The sequence below is a fragment of the Ursus arctos genome, unplaced genomic scaffold (genome assembly GCF_023065955.2).
Source record: "Ursus arctos isolate Adak ecotype North America unplaced genomic scaffold, UrsArc2.0 scaffold_12, whole genome shotgun sequence".
Classification (NCBI taxonomy): domain Eukaryota; kingdom Metazoa; phylum Chordata; class Mammalia; order Carnivora; family Ursidae; genus Ursus; species Ursus arctos.
The window spans coordinates 70880177-70896546 of record NW_026622786.1 but is presented as its reverse complement, the minus strand read 5'-3'; the positions used below and the strand labels follow the sequence as shown (position 1 = coordinate 70896546).

Here is a 16370-nt window from a genome sequence, read left to right as displayed (position 1 = left end):
GCCGTGACCGGGAACCGCGGCCCTCGAGAGTCAGCCAGAAGCGGGGCAGAAGGGACAGCGCCAGAGATCGGCGACTCCGGACCGGGTAGTTCCGGTCGCTGGGTCTGGCGGCAGAACAAGGGTGGGGCTTGGGAGAGGCCGGGGAGCGCGATGGGCTGGGGGCGTGGCCCGTGAGGCCAGGAAGGGGCGGGGCGGGAGTGGGCGGGGCCCAGCCTTGGGCGACTGGCCTTCGGGTAACGCGGCGCTGCCACCTGCTCTCCCGCAGGTAGAAGCCTGGGACTGCTCGTTCGGGGGCGGCGACGCGGGTGGGCCATGCTCCGGGACTCCCCGTCTCTGTGGGATCTGGTAGAGGAGTACGTTCCGCTCCCGGAGCGGCCCGAAGTGAAGAGGATTCTGGGGGAGACGACGGTGGACCTGAGCCTGGAGCTGCGGGCAGAGGTGGGGAGCGGGCAGATGGGCCACACTCCAGGCCCGTCCCAGGACTCGGGTGATTTCCCCACCTCCTCCGCGTCCCTGGTCCCGCCCGACAGGTCTCGAGATCTTGCCGGATCTCACTGTCCGCGCAGCTCTCTTGACTCCACTCTGCCCCTCAGTCCCTCAGCCCTCTTCACTCCCGTCACTTCTCTCCCCAGTCGCAAGGTGTCCCAGCTCTCCTTACAGGTGGTGATGCTACAGTCACTGCTCCAAGAGACTCAATCCTCCCAAGCCTCTGGCTCCCGCCCCACTTCTGACCCCTCCTCCCTTCTGGCACCACCGCCCCTCCTAAGAGACCTCGTGCGCCAGGAACTGAGGCAGCTGCTCCTAGATCTCCGCCAGAAGGCCATCTGCGAGGGCAGGTGGGAACCTCAGACCTAGGGCTAAGCCCCACGGCAGACCTAAGAGGGGCTAGCCCTGCGCCTGATAAGGGGCCAGGATTGCCTTTGATGGTTCCCTGGAAGGAACTCCTAAATTACCTTCGTGCACCTTCTGCAGGGACCAGACCCAGGCTTGGGTACAGTATAGCCCCAGGGTCCTGCGCTTTGCCTTGGAGGAGCCTAAGTTTGGTTTGCCAGAACAGGAGACATTGCAGATGAGAGCTGGTGAACCCAGGTAAAGTGGTGGTAGGAGAGGAGGGATCTGTCCCTGCTTGGCAGAGGACACCAGCCAGCTGGTGGGTTCTACCTGACTCCATGGAGAAGTTCCTGGCCTGGAGCTGGACCTCTTACAACCACATGTAGGGATCAACGAGAGCTGGGCTAGAGAGTACTGGGACTGAATGAGATAAAGGAGCAGGAGCGCGTTCATAAGTGAATGGCAGCAACCACTTATTTCTAGTTCTCACACAACCCTTTGGGTGAACGATGGCTCCCTTTTACAGATGAGGAACTAAAACTCAGAAGGGATAATCCACTTCCCAAGGTCACACACACTGAAGGGTGGCAGAGCTCATTTGCAAACCCAGGCTCCAGAACTCCTCCCCTTTGCACTATATTATGTTGTCTTTGCGAGAAAAGACACAGAACTATCTAGGAGAAGTGGCATTTGTGTCCTGAAGGCCTGGGGTGAGGCAACATGGGGAGAGTGACGTTGACCTCATCTGCAAGCAGCAGTCAGAGGGACCTCAGCATCATCAAGGACCAACTGAATGTGTCCAGCATCGACGAGGTTGCTGGACACCTGCGGTGAGGCCCCTGAGTGTGCGTGGTGGGGGTGGACACAGGGAGGATGGGGCTGGGACAGGTCTTGAAGTACCGGGACTGGAATGCGGGAGAGGAGAAGGTGGCCACACACTTGGTGGACCAGCAGCGGAAGGCTGAGAGGGGGAAAGGGGAAAGGACGGGTTGCTGCAGGGCTGCTGTGGTTGCTGCCAGGAAGTGGTCAAGCAGGGATGCCAGCAGCCTCTAAGGCCTGAGGAACCGTGGGAGGGTTGTCAGCAGGGGAAGGGCTGTGATGTGGGAGAGAAGGGACGCTAGAGAAGGCCCCTGCAGTAATGCGGAAGAGAGGATGGTGGGTGCTGTGAGGTAGGCACAGGGAGGACACATCCTGCCCTGGCAGAGGCTGGCGGGGATGGGAGGCTGTGGCCAGCACCTGGCCACACAGAGCAGGGTGGGCTGAGGCAGGGGGACCTGGAGGTGGAGAGGCTGGAGGTTAGGGCTGGGTGGAGGGCTCAGCTGAGACTGGGTCCTGTGGAGCTGGTCTCAGCTGCCATACTCCCATGCGTCCCAGGAGCCTCCTGGAGGAGGAGTGTCACGCCTTGGAGAGGATGGGCCCCGTCCTGCAGGTGAGATGTGGCCCTGGGCCTCCGTGCCCAGAGCCTTTCTGCGGAGTGTAGACACCACTGCCTCTCACCTGGTGCGTGAGAGCCACGCGCGTGTGTGTCTGTGTGCATGTGTGCGTGGAAAGGTGTGTGTATCGCCATTTCTTACATGTGCACGGTCCCTGTGTGTGTGAATCCAGAAGATTCTGGTTGAGCCCCTTAGCCCAAGGTCAGCACTTTTAGATTAACTTGCTGAATTTGTCCCTGTCTTGGCCTCCTTACCTTCCCTAAGTCTGAGTCCAAGACATCTACCACCTCACCAAGCTGGGCTTTTCAGCGGGCTAGTGTCCACCCCCCCCCTGCCCCGGGACTGCCTAAGCCAGTTTGGGGGTCCTGCGTGGGGATCTTGGCCTCTGCATTCTGCCCTGTCTCTCCCCTGCCTAAGGCTGGGGCACTGAGCCAGCTCTCCCTGCAGCGCTGCCTGGAAGAGGAGTATACAGGGGCGCCCCAGGCCTCTGAGGCAACCCTAGAGCCCACCCTGGCAGGTGAGGACCCCAAGGAGGCCCCAGAGCACGCAGACTCCTGCTCTCCAGCCCACACTTGTACACACCCCCAGAGCTGCTGGGCGCTGCATCTCAGAGGTGCCTCTCCTCCAGAGCTGAAGGAGCAGAAGGCAGCCATGCGCCGGGAGCTGCAGGCCCCTCTGAGGCCCCCCTGTGTCTCCTCCAGCCACGGGTCACCCAGAGCGGCGGGACGGCTGGACAGGGGGGACGAAGGCTCAGGCCACTGCTCGCTCACAGCTGCTCTGTTCAGGCAGCAGCCCGGGGGGTCCTCCAGCCGGGGTCTCAGCCCCCGGCCTTGCCCCCGCGGGGCTGCTGGAGCTCAGGCGGGGCCTCGCCAGGGCTGCCTGCCTGCTCCCCCTCTGGAGCGCTGCCCCTGGCCCCGACCTCGAGGCCTGACTACCACCTGCCGCTGGGGACGGAAGCTTCAGTGCAGCCCCGGGAAGAGACCAGCCTCCACTCTGATGTCTAGTGCAGCACCCCAGGCCCCACCCTGAAGGGCTGGTGGTGAAGTGGGCTTCGGCTTCTGCTGGAACTCACCCCGTCTGCTGCTGCCACCTCTCCGTTGCCATGGCCCAGCCTGCTTAGGTCTAGTCTTGCATGGGCCCTCGCCAGGACGCAAGGCCGCCCATCTGTCTGGCCCTTGCCCCACCCCCTGGCCAAGTCCCTCGTGTCTGGTTCTGACCATCAGAGCCTTTGGCCTTTCCTCTCCCAGTCCTCCACAAAGGCCTGGCAGGCAGAGGTCTCATCCCAGCCCCGACTCTTGTCCCCCTGGGGGACTCAGATGAAGCACGGCAGCAGCTCAGAGACAGGAATAGAAATTTCATTAAAATCTATGGACTTTAAAATCCTAGTGGTGCACAGATGGGGAGGGGTGGGTGGTGCACCGTTATTGCTACAGAGGGTTAGAGGCGGCTCTTCCGGGGCTGGCACTGCACAGAGGGACAGAGAGGACGGACAAACGGACACTGCGGGGCTGAGAGAAGGAGCTCCGGCTCCGGAGAGGGGATGGGGCACGCGGGCTGGGGCCATTTGGCACGTGAACAAGGGCAGCCCAGTTTGGGAAGACTGGGCCTTTCGCCTGGTGGAGGGAGGGCAAGGGGGTTTCGTGGAAGGTCCCCTTCCCCGGGGCTCTGGGCTCGAACCTCCTGCTGAGCAGCACCCCACCCCGACCCCCCCAGAAACTAGTGCTTTGGGCAGGCTGCTGGGTCGTGGGCCTCTGCTGGCTGGGCCTGACAGCCGGGGCTGGAATGAGGTGCAGAGACCCCAGAGCAGCCGAGTGAGGTGCAGGCAGGCCTGGAAGACAGAGGGGGCCCAAGGCTGGGGGCACGGGAGTGGCAACCACAGATAATACGATTTTTACAAAAATAATTACACAGACAAACAGGGCTGGGCGGCACAGCCTGACAAGTAACACTGTACAGCCCCTTAGCCCCTCACCCTGCCCCTGGATAGGAAGACCCAAATTTGCCTGAGCAGAGGCTGGGGTCTGCTCTGAGGGCAAGAACACTGGTCAGGAGGCTGGAGGCCCAAGGAGGGGGACAGGTAGGGGGCCCACCTAGAACCGCAGCTCAGGACGGAGTGTGGGCACGTCAGAGGCCATGTAAAGCCCAGGAGATCTCTGGGGACATGGCCTGAGACCCCCTCCAAAGTGCTTTGGGCAACCCCCCGGCAACCCTCCCAACACCCACACCCATCCCCAGCTGCCATCTTGGCATCCAAAGGACCTGTAAACACCGGGGACACGAGCACAAATGACCACGCTACCAGTGGTGACCAAGGTGACAGCAGCCGCCCTGGCCAGGGCATGGCAGGGGCAGGTGGTGACACCCATCCCCTGCCTTCCCAGTCTCTGTGGTGGGAGCACGGGCGGGGGTGGGGTCCTTGATGGGCCCTCCCCTGGCAGCCGTGCTCATATCCGAGAGTCCTGCAGACGGCTAGAGCCGTTACTGCCCACCATGGGGATCTGGGCCTTGTCCGGGTGCAGCGGCTGGACCTCAAGCCCGTCTTCGGGAGAGGGTGGGAGGGTGGGGACATAGCGCCCCGTCTGGTGCTCCGGGAGGGCGGGGCCCCAGTCTCTGCTTGGCTTCGTGGCATTTTTCAAACGCTGCAGGAGAGGTAGACATGGAGGGTGGGTGGGCACTTCGAAGGGAGCCATTAAGCCCCATCCACTCACCCCCTCCTGGTCCACCTGGCTGCGGCCTGTCCCCACCCCTCACCTGGAGGAGGGTGTCCCCATCTGTTCGGCAGAGCTGGAACAGGGCATACAGAGGGATGCAAATGACGGAGGACAGAGCCATTAGGAAGCCGATGGCCACAGCCCAGCCTGGATACTGGTAGTGGTTGTAGGTGATTGGCTGGTACTGGATCACCGTGAAGACGAGAATGAACTGCAGAGGGTAGGAGATGGGAGTGACCGTGAGGCCTGTCCAACACCGCCCCTCCATCCCCGCCCTTCTCCAGGCCTCAGTCCTCCTCCCAGCAGCACCCCCCCGCCTTCCTCTCCAGTTTCCCAAACTAGGAAGAGACATTTGGGGAAGGACAGGGGCAATGTCAAGGTTTGGGTAGTGGAAGCAGCAGATGGAACCAGGGGTCCAGGGCCTGGGGAGCAGGTAGGCATCAGGCATCATGGAAGAGAAGAGGTCTGTCCTCGCCATAATCCTGAACCAGCCAGGGAACAAGTGATATCACCTTTGAGTCAGTCAGTTCTGCTCAAAGCCTCACGATGCTCCCTTTTGCCAAATCCTTGGCCTTAGGGCTTTTTACTGTCTCACAGCAAGACCTCACTTATTCCTCTAACCATGTTAACCTGGTCTCAGTGTCTCAGCTGTACCCAGCATTTTCCTCCCTCTTCATTTATTCTGGAAAATCCTCTCCATTTTCCTCTGTCAGACCCTATGCAAATGCTACCTCCTTCAAGAAGCCTTTCCAGATTTCTCATCCCTCTACCCGAAAGGGCTGTCAAGGGCATTTTCCATCTGCTAAGCGTTTGTTTCATGTTTCCCATAGGCCTGGGGCCTCCTGGGACTGCATCAGGGTCTCCAGTGCCCAGCACAGTGCCCGGCACAACCTCACTTGCTGATTTGACCGGACTTGTGCAGAGACATGGGAGCGATGCAGGAGAGGAGAGGGCAAAGCCCTGCCTGTCTATGGCTATGGAGCCATAGGGGAGGCTCCAAAGGCTAGAAATGGTGAATGGCAGGCTGGGGACCGGGAACTGTTTTGGAAAGAGAGGAGTGAGATGGGAAATAAAGCCCAGGGCACCAAACTAAGGGAACAGAAAGATGGGCAGGTGGCTCACGGGCCACTCCCCAGGAGGGCTCAGCATCCGCCTCCTGAGCCCTCAGCTGCGTCCTAGTGACCAAATTCAGGAGGGCAAGACCCACATCCACCAGGGGGGCCCCTCCTGGGATGCTGCACATAGTAGGAGCTTATGACAAGCTTCCTGATGGAACCAGACGCTGATCAAGGTGTAAACAAATCCCTTATTTCAGCGGACAGAAAGAGGGTTTGTCAAGAAGAGCTTTTCAGAAATGCAGAAGTAAAGCCCCCAAAGACAACACGACAGCCCAGAAACATGGGTCCACAGGGCCTGGAGTCCTCAGCTTAGGGCGACTCTGGCCTGGCTTTCGGAGCACAGAGACGGCGCTGCCCACGTTGCCTCAGTCTCACAGAGACACGGGACCCGGGCTGAGCCTGCCCCTCTGGAGCCTTCCTGTGTCTGTCTCCTTCCTGCCTCCTGCTCTGCCTTGGCTGGTACCCCACGTCTCTGCCCGGCGAGGGCAGCCTCTTCGGAACGCTGGAGGATGAGCTCCCCTCGGGAGGCTCCCGGGCCTCGGCCTCAGCCACAAGCCCCAGAGGGCACGGCGCTTGGCGGCAGCGCCCGGCCTCCCCCGCCTCCCGCCACTCCAGGAGGCTTCCGCTGCTCCTGTTTCGAAGCTGGGCCAGTGGTCAGAGCTGGTGCCTGTGCCGCCTCGGGGAAGATCCCACACCCTGTGCGGTGAAGGCCTCAGTCCTCGGGGGCTGTCCCCCCCAACCCCAGAAACATGAGCCAAAGTGGAGATCTAATGCTGAGCTCCCTGTGGCCCAGAGAAGCGGGGCATGACGGGGACATGACTGAACGCTGGCCTTGCCACTAGGCTGACCCTTCTGTCGCTCAGGTGGCCTTGCCTCTTCTCTGTGGCGCTACTGTTCCACCGTCAAACACTTGGTGCCTCCTCCCCCCACCCTGAGCACAAAGGAGCAAAATCAGATGGTTTTTAGTCCGTGGACCAGTTCCCCTTCCTGCAGGCGTTTCTGGTGTAGCCCTGGCGCAGCACGCAGGCTCCAGATGAGACGACCTGCTTCCAAGGGCGACTCTCATTTATTAGCTGTGTAAACCTGGGTCAATTACTTAACATCTCTGGGCGTCTGCTGCCTCATCCATAAAGTGGGACTGACAACAATACCTTGGAGAGCTGGACACATGAACAACATGCAGAAAGTGCCTGGTTCCCGGCCAGTGGGGCGGGTGGCGGGGGGCTCCTGCCACCAACTCTGCTCCCTGATGGGAGTCTCCCAGGTGTTGAGTATTGGTGGATCGAGAGCGTTCCCTCTCCAGAGCCAGGCCACTCCAGTGCCCGGAAGGTTTGGGAGGTGGCCTCTGATCTGGAGCTGACATCTGACATGTACAACCCACTTCTGGACACTCACGCATTCACACCGCGTACCCCGAGCACCTTGGCTAAGGTGGACTGGAGACGGGAGCTCAGCCAGGCCCACGGAGGCTGACACCAATATCACTAATTGTTCCTGAGGCCCCCTCTGGGGACAGCAGGCAGGAAGGCGGAGCAGGGAGGGAGGGCCGGCTCTCGGCGGCTGCCAGCCTGCTTTCCCCAGCTGGGCACCGGCTTCAGTCGAATAAGGGCTCTAAGCTCCCGTCCTAAGCCCATGCCAGTGCCCAGGTGGTTCTGAGTCTCCGCCTGCCTCTCTGCAACCTCAGACTCCCAGTGGCCGGAGTTGTGGGTGGGGAGCCCCCCTGGGGGAGCTCTGGCCAGATGGATGGGCTCCCGTTCTCCCCCTGCTGGTTGCCAAGAGAAGGACACTTGCCAGGGGGCAGCAGGAAGGGAGAGGCCCGCCGAGGAACTTACGAAGATGATGGCTGGAGAGACAAAGCGCCAGCAGATCTGGAAGAAGAGGGGCGGTGGGAACCCCAGCATCATCTGGATGTCCTGGAAGTAGTTCCGGTGCCCTGAGAGAGGGGTGTCAGCAAGGCCGCGGGGCAGCGTGGCTGGGCCAGGGGCTGGGACGCTAGAGGCCACAGAAGCTTGGGCACTTACCATAGATATACATGATGGACACACACATGATGCAGGAGATGACGACCAAGGAGAAGCTGGCCGCGTAGTTGTCCATCAACAGCAGCCAGTAGATGCCTGCCTACGGGCCAGGCGGCAGCTGAGCAGGGAGGGCCTCAGGCCAGGCTCCCCCACCCACGATGCCCTCCGCCTCCGGCCGTGGCAACTGCGGCCCAGCCTTTCCCTCAGGTCCTACCTGGCTGGTGAGGGGGATGCCCAGCAGGAAGCCGGCCACGGCCACACCCAAGGTCACGTAGGTCTTTTTCTGCAGGATCCACTCATTTCCCACCTCGTCCACAATGGCTGTGACGAGCGTCTCTAGGAGGCAGAACTGCGGCACGCGGCCGTCAGAGCAGGCACCTGGCCCTGCCTCGTCCCTCAGCCGGCCCCCGGCCCACGGCCCGTGCCGCCTACCTGAGTGCCCAGCCCCAGCAAGATGAGCATGAAGAAGAAGAGCAGAGACCAGAGTGGGGAGACGGGCAGCAGTGTGAGGGCCTCAGGGTAAGCCACGAAGGCGAGGCCGGGGCCGTGGTCAGCCACACGGGACACGTCCACACCCAGGTGACTGGCCATGAAGCCCAGGATGGAGAAGATGACGAAGCCGGCGTAGACGCTGGTGGCACAGTTGGTAATGCTAATGATGATGCTGTCCCTGGGGCGGAGGAGAGCAGGGCTCAGGCCGCGCGGCTCGCTTCCCTCTGCCCAGGCGGGCAGCCAGAAGGCCGGGGTGGGAAGTTCCAGGAACCTAGGCCCCCTCAACCTCTTTCTGGTCTGCTCCGGGCCCTTTGAAGTGGGCCGAGGCTCTGGAGTCCCCGCAGAGCCCTGGGGCATCACCGTTCCCCACCCTCTTCTCTCTGTGCTCCCCAGTGACCGGCTGCAGACCCAGTGCTCCGAGGACCTCCAGGCCGCGAGTGGAATGGAGGGCCCTCGGCGAGGCCCGGGAGGCCACGCTGGCTCTGGGGATCTGGGAGAGGCTGGGGAAGGCTGCAGGGTAGCGGGGCGGCCCGGGGCGGGCGGGGGGAGGCTCACCGGTAGCAGTTGTTGTGGAACTTGTTGTAGGAAGCCATGGTGATGAGGCCGCCCCACGCGCAGCCCAGCGAGTAGAATATCTGGGAGGCAGCATCGCCCCACACCTGCGGGGCAGGATGGGCAGAGCGGCCGGGGTCAGAGGCAGGCACCGCTCGGCCCTTCCTCGCCCCTTCCAGGCCACGCTCCGGGGCCCACCTTGGCCTCCAGGATCTTGTCCCACTGTGGGGTCAGGTAGTACGTGATGCCTGTGAAGGCTCCCTCCAGGGTCACGCCTCGGACGAACAGGATGGTCAGCACCACGTAGGGGAAGGTGGCTGTGAAGTACACCACCTGGGCACGAGACAGGCTCCGTCGGGCTCCTCCCGGAGCTCCCTGCCCGGGGCACCCCGGCCTGGCCCCCACCCCCCACGTCCCGTCATCACTGCCTGCACACAACCCCGGCAGGGGAGGCAGGACCTTTCTGCGTGGGCACAGACCCTGCTGGGGGAGGGGGACTTACTTTCCCTGAAGACTTGACCCCTCGGATGAGGCAGAGGAAGACGACCACCCAAGAGACACCGAGGCAGCCGAGGAGGGGCAGTCGCACCTCCCCAAAGTTCCCGATGTCATCTGAGAGCTTCAGCACGTAGAGCCTGGGGAAGGGGATACTCTGCTGTTGAGGGCCGGGCCCCTGAAGCCCAGCAACTGATTCCCAAGGCCCAGGGCGCAGCCTGGCAGGTTCCTTCTTTCTCATGAGGTCCCAGCATGTGTAAGAAGGGTGCTACTGTGAGGCCCCAGCCCCGACTGGCCCCACCCCACCCCTTCTGCCTGCTGCCCTGAGACTCCACTGCTTGCAGCCCCTCCGGGACCCTCAAAGGTGCCTGGAGGTAACACCCTGAGCCTGGGCTGGCTTCCTCAGCCCCAAGGGTGTGGAGGTCTCCCTGTCCCTAGTCAGGCCCATCCCAGGGCTTGTGCATTTCTGCCTTTAGTACTACCGTCTCCTCTAGACTGGGCACATCCTATCAGATGTCACCTCCTCCAGGAAGCCCTCTGTGAATTTTTCACCCACACTAGCCTTCTCCATCCCTGATGAGCCGAGGGAGGTGGTGGAGTGTTGAGTAAAGATTGGAGGCTCTGGAGCATGCAGACCTGGGCCTGAATCCGAATTCCTCCCCTACGTATGTGGGGCTCTATCTGGTGTCCTACGCTGCCCCAGCAGTGCCTTTTCTTTTCTTTTTCTTTTTTATTTAAGATTTTTTTATTTATTTGACAGAGAGAGAGCATAGGCAGAGGGAGAGGGAGATGGAGAGGGAGAAGCAGGCTCCCTGCTCAGCAGGGAGCCCGACACAGAGCTCGATCCCAGGGCTCTGAGATCATGACCTGAGCCGAAGGCAGATGCTTAACCAACTGAGCCACCCAGGCGCCCCCGGCAGCGTCTTTTCAATCAACTGGACACTTACGTGCCGGGCCCTGTGCTAGGTGCTGGGCATAGAGACCTAGGTCAGGCATGTGGACGCCACTGGAGGGGTGTCTCAATCCCAGACCGGGGCGGGGGGTGCATACTGGAAGGCTTCCCAGGAGAGGTGAGGCTTGAGCTAAGGTTTGAGGAACGGGAGCAGGTGGGTGAAGAGAAGAGGAAGTGCGTGCCAGGCGGAGGCAACGGCACATAGCGCAGCAGGACAGGGGATCATGAAAGAACATGGCCAGCCTGGGTTTGTCAGGAGCTCAGCAAGCCTGGAGCCGGAGGCAAAGGGAAGAGAGAAGGATGAAGGATAGGAAGAAGCCACATTATAAGAAGCCACGAAGGCAAGGCTGAGAAGTTTGAATTTTATCCTGCAAGCGATGGGAAGCTTCTGAAGGGTTTTTATAAGAGCAATTTCAGGGTCTGTCCTGGGCTTAAAACTTTGCAGCAGCTCCCATCTCTCACCGGGAAAAAGCCTAAGTCCTTACAGTGGCTGCAAAGCCCGAAGTGGTCCATTGCCCCCAACCTGCCACCCCTCTGGTCTCCCGTCCTCCCACTCGACACCCCCGCTCACTGCACCGGGCTCCTCGTAATTCCTGAATCACGCCAGGCACGCCCCTACCTCAGGGCCTTTGCACGCACGAGCCTTTCCTCTGTCTGGAGTGTTCTTTCCCCAAACATCCATATGTACACATGGGTGTGAGGCATGTGCAATCACACAGGGCCCTACGCTTAGAAGGGCTTTGTGCTGGGCGTCACGCTCGGCCACTGACATCTTGAAATTCTGAATACATTTGAAGAAGGGGCCCCATATGTTCATTTCACACTGGGCCCCACAAATTATGCAGCTGGGTTTGTCACCATGGCTTCCTCCCTCCTCATCTCCTTCAGGTGCCCTCTTTGCAAACGGGCCTTTTCTGGCTACCCTGCTTAAAACAGCGGCCCTGGCCGCAGCCCAGCACTCCTTACCCCCTTTGCTAGATTTTCCTCCACAGGACACGTCTCCCTTTTTTTTAAACCTATTAATTTTGTTTGTCAACCATTTTCTAGGAAGGCAGGAGTACCCAGAGCCCCCAGCAAAGTGCCTGGCACAGAGCAGTACTCAAGAGATATTTGTTGAATGAATGAATGAATGAATGAATGAATGAATGAATAAGTGAATGAGTGAATGAGTGAGTGAACATCGTGGCAAACCGATCCGGAGTAGAAAGGAGAGAGCCTGGGAGCGGGGAGCAGCTTGGTCATTGCAGCTGTCCAGGCTAAAAGTGATGAGCAAGAGGCAAGCTCTTAAGCCTCAATTTCCTCATCTGTAAAATGGGCATCATAACACCAACCTAGCATAATTTGTAGCCGGATTTAGGTAAATACAGGCTCCTTTCTGTCCCCTTTTACAGCTAGTTCCTCTCAGGATAGCTCATAGGCGGTCCTCTATCATTTTCAGCTAGTCTCACTTTCTCTTCCAAGTCAGTTCTCAAAACTCATGGCAACATTTTTAGTACCTTGTGATGCAATGTTACTCTGTCCCCTCATGGGACAATGTTGCCAGGCCTGGGATTTGGTGTTTGCTTGGCGGGCCTGCCTCTTCGCAGCCTCAAGAATTCCCTGGAGGCCGCCCTTTGCACCGTGACCCGCAGAGGGCGCTGTCAACACGTCCCTCTCCTACCCAACTCCAGGCTCTTAGTCAACGCGGGAACCAAAGGCAAGGGGATGGCAGAAGTTGAGGAGCTGTGGGACCACCACCAAAAAGCACCTGGTTCCCTTCGACAGTGCTTTCCAATCTTTTTTCCTTCATAGCACGCAGAAAAAGTATTTTGGGGGCTATTAGGATAAGCAGACAAGGTCAAAGCTGAAGGCAACTGGGCTGGGCCCCCCGCAAGTGGGCACACCTACTCAGGGCACATGCGTGCTGCGGAGCTCTGCCCTCCAGAACAGCGACGGGGTCCTTCTGTTGCTACGACTCGGAGCTGCTTTACTGCAAGCAATAGCAGTCCACGTAAAGAAACCATTTCTTGTTCAAAAGATTTTTTTTTAACTTTGTCTAATTATATATGTTAAACTGGTAGTGTTTTATAGGATTACTTTTTAATCATTTATATGCTTTGCAAGGGCAAACAAACAATACCGGGGGTTAAAAAGTTTACAATTAAAAATGCTAACCTGGGTACCAAGTAATAAATTCTACCTCTCTTTTCGTGTTTTGTTTTGTTTTGGGACCTTGTGGTTTTGAGATCAATTAACCTAAGAACTCTTGGAACCCAACACATTTACGAGTTGGCTCGTGATGCATAACATCTCTGGAATTATTCTGCATTACTTTTTAATTGCCACAGCCCAGCGATCAACTCCTTGAGAACAAAACAGCCTAATCTGTTTCTTTGCGTGTCCAGCAGCGGCTGGAGCTGGTCTGCCGGCATCACTCTGCTTCCTGAGTGCCCACCCCGTTCTTAGGAGTGATGCTGCATTTCCTCTTTATAACAACAAGGTAGGTTGGGACCCCTCCCATTTAGTGGACGAACAGCTATGACTTAGGTTTGGTGATCTCCCGAGGCCAGACAGCTGATAAGCGACAGAGCCACGATCTGAGTGAGGTCTGCGTGACTGACTCCAGAGCTCCCAAGAAGACACTGGGAGCAGGGTGCTGGGGCCCTAGTCCACTGGGCTTCGGGTACTCTGCTGTGCACCATGGGCTGTGGAGAGGAGGGTCTGGTTGTTACTTAGGGCCTACAGGCCAGAATCAGAGCAGCACGCAGATGATCGTAAAACAAGACGGAAGGGCTGGTGGGAGAGAGGAGACCGTGGGCCAGAGGGCGGTCAGGAGGCAGACTGGGGCTCAGAAATCTGTCCTCTGCACTTCCCTTGCTCTAGGGAGTCTCCTAATCTTTTTTCGGACTTGCTGCCCTCATTTGTAAAACGGGACTACTTTATGCTATCTGCACGAGCTGGCAAACGAGGTTGTGGTGGGGCTCAAATGTGATCACACAGCTTTCTGAAGTGGTGTTGGAGAGTGTGGACCAAGGACACCTGCAGGGCATCAACTGGCCTGATTCCTACCAGGCGCCAGGCACAGTGGGACACACATATCCCGACCCAGCGCTGCTGCCTAGTTCCTTAACCTCTGAACGTCAGTCTCTGAATCTGAAAAATAGGGGTACTCTTATAGGAGATAATATGCCTGGCACATAGTAGGTGCCCAGGAAATGGGGGTGCTTGCTCTCCTCACTTCCTTGCTGAAGCCAGCCTGGGCAGGCCTCTCAAGGGTCATTTTCCCAGGGTTTCCAGGAGGGGGCAGCAGGGAGCCACCCTGCAGGGAAGGAGTCCCGCCTGGGACAGTGGCTAGTGAGACAGGCCCCGCTCCAGGCTTGACTGAAGAGAGTTCAGTGGGCCACCCATCTGGCCCCTCCAACCCATGACCAGTTTTCTTTGAGGACTATTTCCCTCTGACTGCCCTGGATAAAATCTCCAGCACTTTGCCCTGGCTGGCCCCAGCCGGCTGGGACTCCTGGCAGACAGCTGCTGGGGTGAGAGTTTCTGAATCAGCCCCGTGGGTGTGGGTGAGGCCTTGTGCTCCCCAGGTTCACCCCCAGTCTAGACCAAGTTGCCCTGCCCACACCATGCCTCAAACGGAGTAGAATAGCCAACAGGGCAGTAAACTGCTCAGTCCTCTCAGTAGATGGGACCTCCATGAGGGCAGGAGCCGAGTGTCTTACTCCTCAGGCTGTCGCCCTTCCGAGTGCACATCTGGTACCCTAGGTGCTCAAGAAATGATCTGTCCAGCGACTGAGGAACTGAGTCGGCCTGGAGGTAATTTTGCCTGCCCCTTGCTGGCAGGCAGCAGCGCTGTTGTCTACACCGCGAGCCCTGTGGGTAGTGACCACATCTTAGCTGTCTTTGAGTGTCGGTGGCACAGCACAGCGGCTGGCGCAGGGAAGCCGGGCCCCGTGGGGTCGGAGCACTGGGACCGGGCTTAGAGGATACTGACCTGCTAGGACTTCCAGTCTCCCCGGGGCCTCGGCCATCTCGTCTATGGCTCTCTACCACTTCTTGGAGAAACTTCAAATCTCAGCCCCTCATGAGAAGCCCTGTGGCTTATGATTGATGCCTCTGGCCTCTCCTGGCCCACCTGTCTCCAGTTTGCCACCTCGTGGCCATGGCCTACCTGCACATGTCTCTCCCATCCCTTCTACTCTTCCCTCCTCCCTCCTAGGGAAGCCTTCTGGACCACCTCCTCTTGCCCCCACACCCTCAGAACTGACCACCCCCTCTTTGTGCCCCTACCACACCCCTGAGCATACTGGCATCTAGGCACCTGGCCTAATATGACCCGTCTCAGGACGGTGGACTCCTCAGATGAGGGACTCTGGGCTATATTCAGACCCCATGGGTACCCGAGGCCTGGCAGAACAGACCCTGTAGATATGGAATGAATGAACGTGGCCTACCCACAGGCCCCCAACACTCTCTTTCCACCGGTTCCCCAATAGGCCACAGGGAGTTTCCTTCAGGATGTCCCCCTGTGCCCTCACGTCCATCCCATGGGGACAAGCTATTCTGGAACACCTCCAGCTGTGGCTTCCCGGCAGCCAGCCCTGAGACTCCAGTCTCTGTCACCACAAAACATACTAGTGCCAGGCTGTCTTTCCTAAGCACGGCTTGATGATGACAGCGCTTGGCTCAGGAAACTTCCACGGCTCCCTTTGCCCTGCAGCGGCAAGTCTACGCTAAATTCGTGTAAGTTCTCCAAGAAGGCTGGTGGCCCCTCCTAGGGCCCCCTCATGGCCTGTGAGTTTCCCACACACCTGTGAGTCTCATCAGAACAGCTTCCTCTCAGGGTCGGGACCAGCCTCCGCTCCCCTGGGACCTGAGGCCTTTGCTCACGCTGTTCTCACCAGGAAGGCACCCCGCTGTCCCGACTCTGCTCTGCTGACGTGCCCCGCTTCCGGAGCCCTACCTCACTGCACCCCGTCAGGATGCTCCAGCCAGCATCAAGCCTTCCATCGCTCCCGGCGGCGTCAGCCTCCTCTCCTGAGCTAGTCCGCAAACCGGCCCCCGTCCCGGCAGCCCACCTGGTCGGCAGAGCGCTGCCCACGGCAAGGGGGCAGAGCTGGGGCTTGGCGCCAGGTGTCCCCCCAGCCCGGGGCCAGCGGGGCTCACCTCCAGTACTCCTCGCTGGGGCTGGTCCTCTGGAGGGAGTAGTTGAGCAGGTGGGAGAGGTTGCCGGCCAGGGCGGCGGGCCGGGAGCCGTTGGTGAGGTTGGAGGCGTCCAGCACCCCAGCGCAGTCGGGCGTGTTCCAGGGGTTATTGCAGTAGGCCCAGGGCAGCACGTGCGTCATGGACGAGAAGAAGTAGTAGAAGGCGATGCAGATGACCACGTTGTAGTAGATGCCGATGTACGTGGACACCACCATCATGCCGTAGCCCACCCCTGGGGGGGACGGCAGCGTCACGCATCTTGCTGGAGGGGGCAAGGTCCAAGGGCCCCCGGGGCAGGCTTTTGTGGAGAGCCATGGAAGGGACAGGTCAAGGCCTTAGCAGGGGTGAGCTGGGGGGCCCCGGGGCTTTGTGTATACACGTGCTAGGTGGGGAGGGCGGAGGCCAAGCAAACACGGGTCTCAGCACGCATCTCTGGCCTTGGCCATTGATGTAGGGCTTGGGGTCAGCACCAGGGCTCCGTGGGGGCTGGCAGTGTTTGTACAGATGGGTGAGTAGGCCCCAGAGGCCCATGTATGTGTGCGTGTGGGCGTGGGGGGCGGTGGACCCCACCCAGGCCT

The 16370-nt window shown here is 59.6% G+C and overlaps 2 protein-coding genes across 5 annotated transcripts in view; one reads left to right on the top strand and one right to left on the bottom strand.

The window, feature by feature from the left end:
• The first annotated feature begins 263 nt into the window (after window positions 1-263).
• Window positions 264-3644, top strand: CCDC24 (coiled-coil domain containing 24). The gene is made up of 6 exons (XM_057310708.1): window positions 264-836; window positions 973-1089; window positions 1584-1661; window positions 2206-2260; window positions 2712-2781; window positions 2893-3644. The coding sequence occupies exons 1-6, from the start codon at window positions 313-315 to the stop codon at window positions 3291-3293; spliced, it is 1245 nt and encodes a 414-aa protein (XP_057166691.1). The 5' UTR covers window positions 264-312; the 3' UTR covers window positions 3294-3644.
• SLC6A9 (solute carrier family 6 member 9) overlaps window positions 3603-16370 on the bottom strand; it is a 31310-nt gene continuing 18542 nt past the window's right edge. For 2 of the 4 annotated variants that reach the window (XM_057310705.1, XM_057310706.1), the window contains 10 exons: window positions 15754-16090; window positions 9661-9793; window positions 9357-9491; window positions 9162-9265; window positions 8547-8784; window positions 8329-8463; window positions 8115-8214; window positions 7926-8026; window positions 5016-5186; window positions 3603-4903 (listed from right to left, as the gene is read on the bottom strand). In XM_057310705.1, the coding sequence (XP_057166688.1) occupies window positions 4709-4903; window positions 5016-5186; window positions 7926-8026; window positions 8115-8214; window positions 8329-8463; window positions 8547-8784; window positions 9162-9265; window positions 9357-9491; window positions 9661-9793; window positions 15754-16090 (1649 nt within the window). In that variant the 3' untranslated portion in view covers window positions 3603-4708. The remainder of the gene's footprint in view (window positions 4904-5015; window positions 5187-7925; window positions 8027-8114; window positions 8215-8328; window positions 8464-8546; window positions 8785-9161; window positions 9266-9356; window positions 9492-9660; window positions 9794-15753; window positions 16091-16370) is intronic. The other 2 variants (XM_026498273.4, XM_057310707.1) reach the window with 2 other exon arrangements.